At 44.5% G+C, this 12254-nt stretch overlaps 1 protein-coding gene across 1 annotated transcript in view; it reads left to right on the top strand.

Annotated features, from left to right (window-relative positions):
- The window catches only part of Plbd1 (phospholipase B domain containing 1), a 66822-nt gene that overhangs the window by 54243 nt on the left and 325 nt on the right, over positions 1-12254 (top strand). The window contains exons 7-10 of the mRNA XM_045139773.1: positions 978-1178; positions 1456-1596; positions 6484-6669; positions 8798-8904. Of these exons, the coding sequence (XP_044995708.1) occupies positions 978-1178; positions 1456-1596; positions 6484-6669; positions 8798-8904 (635 nt within the window). The remainder of the gene's footprint in view (positions 1-977; positions 1179-1455; positions 1597-6483; positions 6670-8797; positions 8905-12254) is intronic.

Raw genomic sequence — 12254 nt, 5'->3', positions numbered from 1 at the left:
TTAGCAGTTAAGGAGCTTGCCTGCAAAGTCTAAGGACCCAGTTTCAATTCCCCAGGACCCATGTAAGCCAGATGCACAAGGTGGTGCAGGCATCTGAAGTTCCTTTGCAGTGGCTGAAGACCCTAGCATGCCTATTAGCTCGCCCTCCCTCTCTTTCTCTTCTATAAATAAATAAAATTTAAAAATTACCATTCTGGGCTGGAGAGATGGATTAGTGGTTAAGGCGCTTGCCTGTGAAGCCGAAGTACCCATGTTCAACTCTCCAGGTCCCGTGTAAGCCAGATGCACAAAGGTGACATAAGTGCCTAAGGTCACACATGTACACAAGGTGGCGCACATGTCTGCAGTTTGATTGCAGTGGCTGGAGGCCCTGGTGCACCAATTTCTCTGTCTCTCACATACATACATAAAAAAAGTTACAAAAAAAAATACTGGTGAATTTCCGTGGGATATTTTTTTTATAATCATGGAAAATGCTAATAAAAATTAAAAAAAAAAACTGGGGCTGAAGCTGGGCGCGGTGGTGTACATCTTTAATCCCAGCACCCAGGAGGCAGAGGTATGAGGATTGCCAAGTGTTCGAGGCCACCCTGAGACTACAGAGTGAATTTCAGGTCAGCCTGAGCTAGAGTGAAACCGTACCTCAAAAAACCATTATCTATCTATCTATCTGTTTGTCTGTCTGTCTGTCTGTCTATCTATCTATTGGCTGGAGAGATGGCTTAGCTGTTAAGGTGCTTGCCTACAAAGCCAAAGAAACCAGGTTCAATTCTCCAGGACCCACGAAAGCCAGCTGCACAAGGTGGTGCATGCATCTGGAGTTCATTTGCAATAGCTAGCAGCCCTGGTGCACCCATTTTTTTTCTCTCTCTTCCTCTTTCTCATATAAATAAAAACAAAATAAATACCGTTCTGACAGCAGAGATTCCGTGTGATATGCATGCATGCAATGACTTGCTTCTTTGTCTTTTCTGTAGGGTTTTTGGAATCTCTGGATGACTTTTACATTCTCAGCAGTGGTTTGATATTGTTGCAGACCACAAACAGTGTGTATAATAAGACCCTACTGAAGCTTGTGATTCCTCAGACTCTCCTGGCCTGGCAGAGAGTCCGTGTGGCCAATATGATGGCCAGTGGAGGCAAAGAGTGGGCGGAGATCTTTTCCAAGTACAATTCTGGTAAGTGGCTCCTCTGAATGGCTTTTAGGCATGCGTGCATGTTTAGCTTTAGAGGTTTCTGTTGTTGTCGTTGGTTTTCTGAGGTAAGGTCTCACTCTAGCCCAGGCTGACGTGGAATTTACTATGTAGTCTCAGGGTGGCCTTGAACTCACGGCGATCCTCGTACCTCTGCCTCCCGAGCGCTGGGATGGAAGGCGGGCTGGCTTTAGAGTTGTTAACCAGTTGAGATGTTGTCCAGTTAACCAGTCATGCTGTGCCTGTGTCTCCAACGTCTTAGGCACCTACAACAACCAGTACATGGTCCTGGACTTGAAGAAGGTGAAGCTGAGACGCAGCCTGGACAAAGGCACTCTGTACGTTGTGGAGCAAATCCCTACATATGTGGAATATTCTGAGCAAACTGATGTTCTACGGAAAGGTACCTTCTCTCCCGCCACAGCTGCGGGCTGAGGAGCGTGTGTGCGCACGAGGGAATCGAGGGAAGGTGTGCTGTGTGAGTGTGAGATGGGGTAAGAATACCAGGCTCAATACAGCATCACAGCATGTAAACCTCAAACATTTTTTTTTTTTTGTAATTTTAATTTTTTTTTTTTTTTGAGGTAGGGTCTCACTGTAGCCCAGGCTGACCTGGAATTCACTATGGAGTCTCAGGGAGGCCTCGAGCTCACGGCGATCCTCCTACCTCTGCCTCCCCAGTGCTGGGATTAAAGGTGTGCACCACCATTCCCAACCTGTAACTTTTTTTTTTTTTTTTTAATGAGAGAGAGAATTGGCACCCCAGGGCCTCCAGCACTGAAATACAAACTTAACACGCATGTGCCAACTTGTGCGCATGTATGACCTTGTATGCTTGTGTCACTTTGCGTGTCTGGCTTCCACAGGACCTGGAAAGTCAAGCATGGGTGCACCAGACCTCTAGCCATTGCAGTTGAACTCCAGGCGCATGTGCCACCATGTGCATCTGGCTAACGTGGGTACTGGGCAATTGAACGTAGGTCCTGAGGCATCACAGGCCTTAACTAGTAAGCCATCTCCTCGGCCTTTCCTCTGGATTTTTATGCGGGGTCTAGGGATGTGACCTCGGGTACTCAAATTGTGCAGCAAGGTCTTTATCCACTGAGCCATCTCCCTAGCCCCAAACATATTTTTTAAGATGGGAATTTTGATTTTTCAGACAGTCATATCCTGCCAAGAAGACCTATTATCTTTTATTGAGGAAATACCTAAACAGCCAAGTTATGAAGGAAGTTATTTGACATGAAATTCAAACTGAGCCGGGTATGGAGACACGTGGCTCTAATCCCAGCACTGAGGAGTCTAAGGCAGGAGGATGGCTGTGAGTTTGAGGCCAGCCTGAGACTCCATAGTGAATTCCAGGTCAGGCTGGGCTAGAGTGAGACCCTACCTAAGCAGCCAAAAAAAAAAAAAAGGAAGTAAGGAAGAAAGAAAAGAAAATTTCAAACTGAGAATCTAGCTGTCTGATTTTTAAGGCTGTCCAGGATGGCTTCTCAACACCCAAAACAATAGATGGCCTGCCTTAAGGGACACATGCTTACTAGGAGTGGCACTTTCTTCTTTGGTCTGTCTGACTAACATGGTGGATTAGCTATCTGGCCTCTCTGATCTTATTTCTTCCTTACAAAGAAAGGTGACAGTTGTAACATCACCAGCTTGTTATAAGAGGAAATAAGTTGCTCAATTTTCGATCCTTTTGCAAATCATGAAGCTTTACAAAAATTTCAAGTATAAAAAGAGTTCATAGGGCTGGAGAGATGGCTTAGCAGTGAAGGTACTTGCCTGCAGAGCCTAAGGAACCAGGTTCAATTCCCCAGTCTCCAGGTAAATCCAGATGCACAAAGTGGTGCATTCATGTGGAGTTCATTTGCAGCAGCTGGAGGCCCTGGTGCACCCATTCTCTTTCTCTCTTTCATTGCAAATAAATAAATAAAAATCTTTTTTAAAAAAAAGAAATTTCTATTATTCACGTGAAGTGTTCTAACAACTAATCTTTTTTTTTTTTTTTTAATTTGAGAGCAACAGACACAGAGAGAAAGAGGGAGAGAGAGAGAATGGACGCGCCAGGGCTTCCAGCCTCTGCAAACTAACTCCAGACGCGTGTGCCCCCTTGTGCATCTGGCTAACGTGGGACCTGGGGAACCGAGCCTCGAACCGGGGTCCTTAGGCTTCACAGGCAAGCGCTTAACCGCTAAGCCATCTCTCCAGCCCCTAACAACTAATCTTAACCTGTTTATTAAGATTAGCACTATCATGTGTATTTCATGTGTTTGAACACATTTAATCCCCACAATGATCCTTATGCAATAAGCATTATTTATATGATGCCATATATGGTTTGACTACTTACATTACAAAGATGAAGAAATTAAGGCACAGAGACATTAAATAATTTGTCTGAAGTCACATACCTAATAATGGCAGAACTAGATTTCAAATCCAGACAGACTAACTCTCAGGGCTGTATGACCGAGATGTGTCCTAGAAGCAAATCTTTTCACCTTGTAATTTCAATGCTGTGTTTGCCACCTCCACTCTCCTGGACGCTGGCTCTGAGACCCACAAATAGCAAGACTGAACTGTGGCCATTTGCTTTGTCTCAGTAGAGACACCACACCACAGCAGGGAGAAAGACATACAGAGATCTGGAGGACACAGAAGAGGGAAGTTATTTCCTGAGGTGGAGACACCCAGACTTGGGGGAACATAGTGATGGGTTTCATGGAAACATTTTCAGGGACTAGAGGGATGGCTTAGCGGTTCAAGTGTTCCCCTCTCTTCTCTCTCTCAACTCAAGTCTATCATGTATCATGCACGTTGACCATGTTCACCCCCATACACTTCCCCTTCTTCCTCTTTCCTCCTCCTGCTAGCCCCTCTCCTTTGTCCAAACAGTCCCACTTCTATTTCCACAGTAGGTGTGTGTGTGTGTGTGTGTGTGTGTGTGTGTGTGTGTGTGTGTGATGAGAAGACCTATTTGTCTAAGTCTGGCTAGTTTTGCTTTATAGAAACCTCTAGGTATATCTGTTTTCCTGCAAATGATGTAATGTCATTCTTTGGCTAAATAAACCCCATTTAAAAACAGCTATGAGAGAGGGAAGCATGCCTGGGCCCCTAGCTACTGCAAAGGAGCTCCAGAGACATGCACCACCTTGTGCATCTGGCTTATGAGGGTTCTGGGGAATGGAACCTGGTCCTTAGGCTTCACAGTCTAGCGCCTTAACTGCTAAGCCATCTCTCCAGCCCTAAACCACATTTTATATGTACACAGCATTTGCTTTATTCCTCTGTTGATGGACACAGGCCAGTACCTAGACTTGGCTGTTGTGAATGGGACTGCAATCAACATGGATGTGCAGATCCACTCTGTGATGACTTAAGATTCCTCTGGGCCTGTTCAAGAGTAGCACAGGTAGCTCTATTTTATTTATTAATTTTTATTTTTTTGGTTTTTGAGGTAGGGTCTCGCTCTAGCCCAGGCTGACCTGGAATCCGCTATGTGGTCTCAGGGTGGCCTTGAACTCACGGTGATCCGCCTGTCTCTGCCTCCCAAGTGCTGGGATTAAAGGTGTGCGCCACCACGCCCAGCAGTGAAGATGAGACTTTTAAACTGTAGTCCGAGTAATTAAAAGCTGCTGGAACATGAAAGGCCATCCTCCATCCTCCCACCGCAGGCCTCCCTTCCGCCCTCACACAAAAGTCGAAAGAAAGGGCATTAACCGTCTGCGACCTGGTACTCATCCATGAACCCAGGATCTAGGTTACGATCGTCGACACTGCACCTCCATTACTGACCAACATCTGCTGCCTTCTATTTTAGGGCCACACTGACAGCCAACTTTTGACATTTCAGTAACCAAAATGACTTCAGTGAGCTCCCAGAACCCTTTGCCTTATAGTTCATTTTTTAAAATTTTTTGTTCATTTTTATTTATTTATTTGAGAGTGACAGAGAGAGAGAGGCAGAGAGAGAGAGAGAGAGAAAATGGGTGCGCCAGGGCTTCCAGCCACTGCAAACGAACTCCAGACACATGCGCCCCCTTATACATCTGGCTAACGTGGGTCGTGGGAAATTGAGCCTGGAACTGGGGTCCTTAGGCTTAACAGGCAAGCGCTTAACTGCTGAGCCATCTCTCTAACCCTAAAAATATTTTTTTTAATATATTTTATTTATTTATTTGAGAGAGAAAAACAGGCAGAGAGAGAGAGAGAATGGGCACACCAGGGCCTCCAGCCACTGTAAATGAACTCCAGACACAAGCGCCACCTTGAGCATCTAGCTTACGTGGGTCCTGGAGAGTCAAACTGAGATCCTTTGGCTTTATAGGCAAGTGCCTTAACTGCTAAGCCATCTTTCCAGCCCCTTATAGTTCATTTTTGAAAAATATTTTATTTATTTATTTACAAGGAAGGAGGGAGGAAGAGAAGGAGAGGGACAGAATGGGTGCGCCAGGGCCTCCAGCTACTGCAAATGAACTCCAGATGCATGTGCCACTTTATCTAGTTTTACATGGGTACTGGGGAATCAAACCCAGTTCTTTAGGCTGTGCAGGCAAGCACTTTAACCACTAAGCCATCTCTTCAGCCCTTATAATTCATCTTTTTAAAGAAATAAAGTTACTTCTGGCTTGAAATTTTCATTAAAAGCTTGGGGTGCTTTAATCCCAGCACTCAGGGGACAGAGGTAGGAGCATCACTATGAATTCGAGGCCACCATAGTGAATTCCAGGTCAGCCTGGGCTAGAGTGAGACCCTACCTCGAAAACAACACCACCAACAACAAAACCAACTTGGGGTGCAAACCAAATGCTCCTGATGCTCCCTTTAAAAATAGCCTAGAGTTATACGAATACTGGAGACCTTGAAGAGCCAGTGTGACCCCAGGGCCCATAGCCAAAGGTCCATCTCCTGTCACTTGGTTTGTAATTACACCATGCACATTTAAAAATGCGCCATTATAGGGCTGGAGAGATGGCTTAGTGGTTAAGCGCTTGCCTGTGAAGCCTAAGGACCCTGGTTCAAGGCTCGGTTCCCCAGGTCCCACGTTAGCCAGATGCACAAGGGGGTGCACGCGTCTGGAGTTCGTTTGCAGTGGCTGGAAGTCCTGGCGCACCCATTCTCTCTCTCTTCCTCTATCTGTCTTCCTCTCTGTGTCTGTCGCTCTCAAATAAATAAATAAATAAAAATGAGCAAAAAAAAAAATTTAAAAAAAATAAAAATGTGCCATTATGAAATAGCTTCCTGTGTTGTTTCCTCTCTGTTCAATCCTTCCTCTTCCACTCTAACTCAGGATACTGGCCGTCCTACAATGTTCCTTTCCATGAAAAGATCTACAATTGGAGCGGCTACCCACTGCTGGTTCAAAGGCTGGGTTTGGACTATTCCTATGATCTAGCTCCACGGGCCAAAATCTTCAGGCGTGACCAAGGAAAAGTTACTGATATGGCTTCCATGAAATATATCATGCGGTACAACAGTACGTAGCCCATTTCCCAAGACTCTTCAAAACTCCTTTCCCTTGCCCATGGATAAAAGCAGCTATGTTTATCCTCTGTACTAGAAGGAATTGTAAGAAGTCATTTGAATTAAGTATTCAGTGTTCAGTTAGTACTTCACAGATTTTATGGTCAATCAATGGGCATTTACCTCTATAAAATCAGAGAAGCTCCTACAGGTTTTATTTGGGTTTTGAGCCAGGGTCTCATGTAACCCAGGCTGGCTTCTGACTCATGTGGCAGACGATGGCCTGAACTCTTGATTCTCCTGCTTCTGCCCCCCAAATACAGTCCTGGGATCATAGGTGTGTGCCACATGGTTGGCTCTACAGGTTTGTTTGTGTTTTTTTTTTTTAACTAAAATAAAACAATTACATGTAAAGCACTTAGAAAAGATAACTCATGTGGGGTCAGCTAAAAATCCAAAAATGGTCATAAATGCTTTACTTTGTATTTTTGGTTTATCGAGGTAGGCTCTCACTCTAGCCCAGGTTGACCTGGAATTCACTCGGTAGTCTCTGGGTGGACTTGAACTCATGGGGGTCCTCCTACCTCTGCCTCCTGAGTGCTGGGATTAAAGGCATATGCCACCATGCTGGGTTTGCTTTACTTTTTTTTTTTTTTTTTTTATCCAAAACACTTTTATTTATTTATTTGACAGAATCAGAGAGAGAGAGAGAATGGGAGGACCAGGGACTCTTGCCACTGTATAGAACTCCAGAAACATGCACCACCTTGTGCAACTGGCTTAAATTGGTCCAGGATAACTGAATCTGTGTCCTTCAGCTTTTCAGTCAAACACCTTAACTACTTAGCCATTCCTTTAGCCCCAGCCAAAGCAATTTTGAGCAATAAGAAGAAGAAGAAGAAGAAGAAGAAGAAGGCCAGCAGTATCACCATAACCGATTTTAAGTTATATTACAAAGCCATAGTAACAAAACCAGCATGGTACTGGCACAAAGAAAGACACATAGGTTAATATAACTGAATAGAAGACCCAGATGTAAATCCAAGTAGTTACAGACATCTGATTTTGAACAAAAATGCAAAAAATGCAAAAATTTGGAGAAAAGACAGACTTTTAACAAAGGCTGGGGAAACTGAATATCTATATGGAAAAGGATGAAAATATATCCTTATCTCTCTCCATGCACAAGAATAAAGTCCAAATGAACCAATGAACAAAATGTCATTGTCCTCTAATTTGGATTTCTTTTTTTTTTAATTTTTAATTTTAATTTTTATTTTTTAATTTTTATTTTTATTAACATTTTCCATGATTATAAAATATATCCCATGGTAATTCCCTCCCTCCCCACCCCCACACTTTCCCATTTGAAATTCCATTCTCCATCATATTACCTCCCCATTACAATCATTGTAATTACATATATACAATATCAACCTATTAAGTATCCTCCTCCCTTCCTTTCTCTACCCTTTATGTCTCCTTTTTAACTTACTGGCCTCTGCTACTAAGTATTTTCATTCTCACGCAGAAGCCTAATCATCTGTAGCTAGGATCCACATATGAGAGAGAACATGTGGCGCTTGGCTTTCTGGGCCTGGGTTACCTCACTTAGTATAATCCTTTCCAGGTCCATCCATTTTTCTGTAAATCTCATTTCCTTAGAAGTATGTGCTCAACCATGTTTATTGCTGCTCAATTTATAATAGCTGGGAAATGGAACCAGCCTAGATGTCCCTCAACAGATGAGTGGATAATGAAGATGTGGCACATTTATACAATGGAGTTCTACTCAGCGGTAAAGAAAAATGAAGTTATGAAATTTGCTTTACTTTTTGATGAAAGATCTCAAATCTCATCTGAATTTCTCTTGTTGGAAAATGTTGATGCACATGGATCTTCTCTCTCTTCCTTCCACTCTCCACTAGGGCCAGTGTGAGGCAGGCTGAGCCCAGGGCAGGGGACTCACAGCACAGCCCAGGCCACACTTATCTAGCACAAACTGAGAGAAACGCGTGTGTCTGGGAGCAGGGCTGGGCTAAAGAGCTCCGCGGGGACATGCGCCTCCAAGAATCGTACAGCGGAGAAGTGTATCTTCGAAGCGTCAATGCCCACCCCCCTTTCCCATCACTGTCTCCTAGATTATAAGACGGACCCTTACAGTAAAGGTGACCCCTGCAGTACCATCTGCTGCCGTGAGGACCTGAACTCACAGAACCCAAGCCCTGGAGGTTGTTATGATACAAAGGTGAGTGCTGTTGGGTCTTGAATTTACTTCTGGTCTGCAGTTAGGCCAAAGGCTGCAGAAGGGTTTTTTTTATTTTTTATTTTTTATTTTTGGCATAAACCTCAATGTCTCAGATGCTTTATTTTATTTTATTTATTTATTTCACTTTATTTATTTCTTTTATTTTTGAGATAGGGTCTCACTCTAAGCCTAGGCTGACCTGGAATTCACTATGTAGTCTCAGGGGAGCCTCAAACTCTCACTGATCCTCCTACCTCTGCCTCCTGAGTGCGAGGATTGAAGGTGCGCACCACCACACCCAGCTTTTTTTTTTTTTAACTTTTAAGAATATATTTTTTTTTTTTTGTTCATTATTTATTTATTTATTTGAGAGCAACAGACACAGAGAGAAAGACAGATAGAGGGAGAGAGAGAGAATGGGCGCGCCAGGGCTTCCAGCCTCTGCAAATGAACTCCAGACGCGTGCGCCCCCTTGTGCATCTGGCTAATGTGGGACCTGGGGAACCGAGCCTCGAACCGGGGTCCATAGGCTTCACAGGCGAGCGCTTAACCGCTAAGCCATCTCTCCAGCCCAGAATATTTTTATTTTTAGTGAGACCCTACCTCGAATAAAATATATTTTTATTTATTTGAGAGAGAGCAATGAGAGAATGGGCATGCAAGGGCCTCCAGCTGCTTGCAAACTCCGGGTACACATGCCACTGTGCACCTGGCTTTATGCAGATCCTGGGGAATCCAGCCTGGGCCCTTAGGCTTTGCAGGCAAGCACCTTAACCACCGAGCAATCTCTCCAGACCCTCTCCAATTCTTTTCTGATGCCTGTAACCATAAGCTAAAATCAGGAACCAGCTTTTTCTGGGATCCTGACAACAGGTCCCACTATCAGATCAGAAATCCCTGCCCTGCCACTTAATAGTAAATTTCATGATTTTGTAGCGTTTCCACCTTCTTGTCTATAAGATGGAAATAGCAGTACTTACCTCATGGGATAGCATTTAAGAATAACCCCTTAATATCCATAAAATGCTCAGAACAGTATTTAGTTATTCATAAATGTATATAATCACGATGATGATATTGCCTTACCAGATGGAAAGAAAATAAAGAATCTACTGTTTACAGCAATATGATTTTATGTTAAACATGAACTTAGCTGAAGGTATTGGACCAGGTGTCCAAAGCACCAAAGGTTTTCGTCATGGTAAAGTTGGTAAGGGCTGGGCTGGAGAGATAGCTTAGTGGTTAAGGCACTTGCCTTCAAAACCAAAGAACCCAAGTTCAATTCCCAGCACCCATGTAAACCAAGTACACAAGGTGGCACATGTGTCTGGAGCTTGTTGGCAGAGGCTGGAGGCCTTGATGTGCCTTTTTTCTCTCTCACTCTCAAATAAATTTGAAAAAAAAAGTGCTGTAATATCGCAGATAGTATCTTAGGTAATACAGGCGTGCATTGGCTTGCAGACACGTGCTCATGAGTGTCTGGAGAAGCAGCAGTGATGTTGAGCAGGCCCTCATCCACCGAGAGCAGGGAGCAGTGGACGCGAAGGCCTTTCACCCTGGCGCCAGTTGCTCCTGGGCACGACGAGATGGTGCAGTGCAAGGGCGTGAGCAGCCCTGCTGACCCTGACCTAAGCTCTCAAAGAAACGTGCCAAGAGTGTGAGCTGTTCTACTTGGCTCACACAAAACCAGAGGAATGTGGACAATACTTTCACATTTATTTCTCATCAACTTAGTACATAAAAGATGCAAGTGTTTTGGGATCCAGCTCAACCTTCTATTTACATACGAAAGCAACATTTCAGCCCTGATGATGCTTAGTGTGTCTAAGGGAAAAGAATAAAAAGGTAAACCTGGCACTCAACGAAGCCCGGGTGAATGTTCGAGTGTTTCTTTCCCTTTTCGTGGTATCTGCAAACATTAAACTGCAAAGCGTATGCAGCGTTAGATTTGTCTCAGACAACCCAGGGAAAATCACCTCTGCTGCCTTGCGTCGGGAAGCCCAAGCCAAGGTTCCATCTGCCAAAAGGGATGAGTTTAAAATAGAATTTCTCAAAAGCCCGGTGTGGTGGTGCACGCCTTTAATCCCAGTACTCAAAAGGCAGAGGTAGAAGGACCGCTGAGAGTTGAAAGCCACGCTGAGACTACATAGTGAACTCCAGGTCAGCCTGAGCGAGAGTGAGACCCTACCTCAAATAATAATAAAAAAATGGAATTTTTCTTCAGTCATTTCAAAGGCATGACTGTTTTCTGCTGTAAGGTGAAGATCTGCTTCTATACAATGGCTTGGTGTTTTGAGAACCTTAGGAGTTTTTATTTGAGAGAGAGGCAGAGACAGGGTTGGGGGAAAGAGAATGGGCACACCAGGATCTTCAGCCGCTGCAAATAAACTCGATGCACGCGCTCCCTTGTGCGTATGTGACATTGCAAACTTGTATCACTGTGCATCTGGCTTAGCAGCCCTGGAGATTCGAACGTGAGTTCTTAGGCTTCACAGGCAAGTGCCTTAACTGCTAAGCCATCTCTCCAGCCCAATTCTTTTCTAATCTATTTGAGAGAAAGAGGCAGATAGACGATGGGTCTGCCAGGGCCTCTAGCCACTGCAAATGAACTCCAGACACATGCACTGCCTTGTGCATCTGGCTTTATGTGGGTATTGGAAAATCAAATCTGGGTCCTTAGGCTTCATAGACAAGCGCCTTAACTGCTAAGCCATCCCTCCAGCTGCCCCTCTTGGGATTTTGATAGCATGCCCCTTCTACTTTAAAATTCTTGTTTTTTGGTTTCTTGAGGTAGGGTCTCACTCTAGCCCAGGCTGACCTGGAATTCACTATGGAGTCTCAGGGTGGCCTTGAACTCACAGCGATCCTCCTACCTCTGCCTCCCGAGTGCTGGGACTAAAGGCGTGCGCCACCACGCCCAGCTACTTTAAAATTCTTGATGAGTGAATGGCTCAATGAATAGGCCTCATAGCATGCCTGAAGCCCTAAGACTGATTCCCAACACCGATAAAGCTAAGTGTGGTGACAGCAGCCTGTGATCTCGGCTTGAGATACCCAATGCCTCCTCACTGTCTTGACTAGACACTATTGTGGAGGGTAGAACACATGCTCAGAATTCTCACTGCCATTCTGTGAGCTCACTACTTTCTGAGTGGGGAAGCTGAATCACAGGGGTTGTGTGATTTTTAAAGGAAGTTTGGGAGCTGAGAGTCGCTTGTGGCTCCGCTGCTAACGTCCTCTACAAGGTAATTCACATTTGAACACCAAACAGCACAGGAGAGCGTGCCGCAGAAATGACACAGCTGGTAGGAAGATTATTCGAAAGGAGGAAGCGGATGGCTGTGCAGTTA

This window comes from Jaculus jaculus, chromosome 23 (assembly GCF_020740685.1).
Source record: "Jaculus jaculus isolate mJacJac1 chromosome 23, mJacJac1.mat.Y.cur, whole genome shotgun sequence".
Taxonomy (NCBI): domain Eukaryota; kingdom Metazoa; phylum Chordata; class Mammalia; order Rodentia; family Dipodidae; genus Jaculus; species Jaculus jaculus.
Note: the sequence above shows the minus strand (reverse complement) of the source record. Positions and strands in the feature narration are given on the sequence as shown.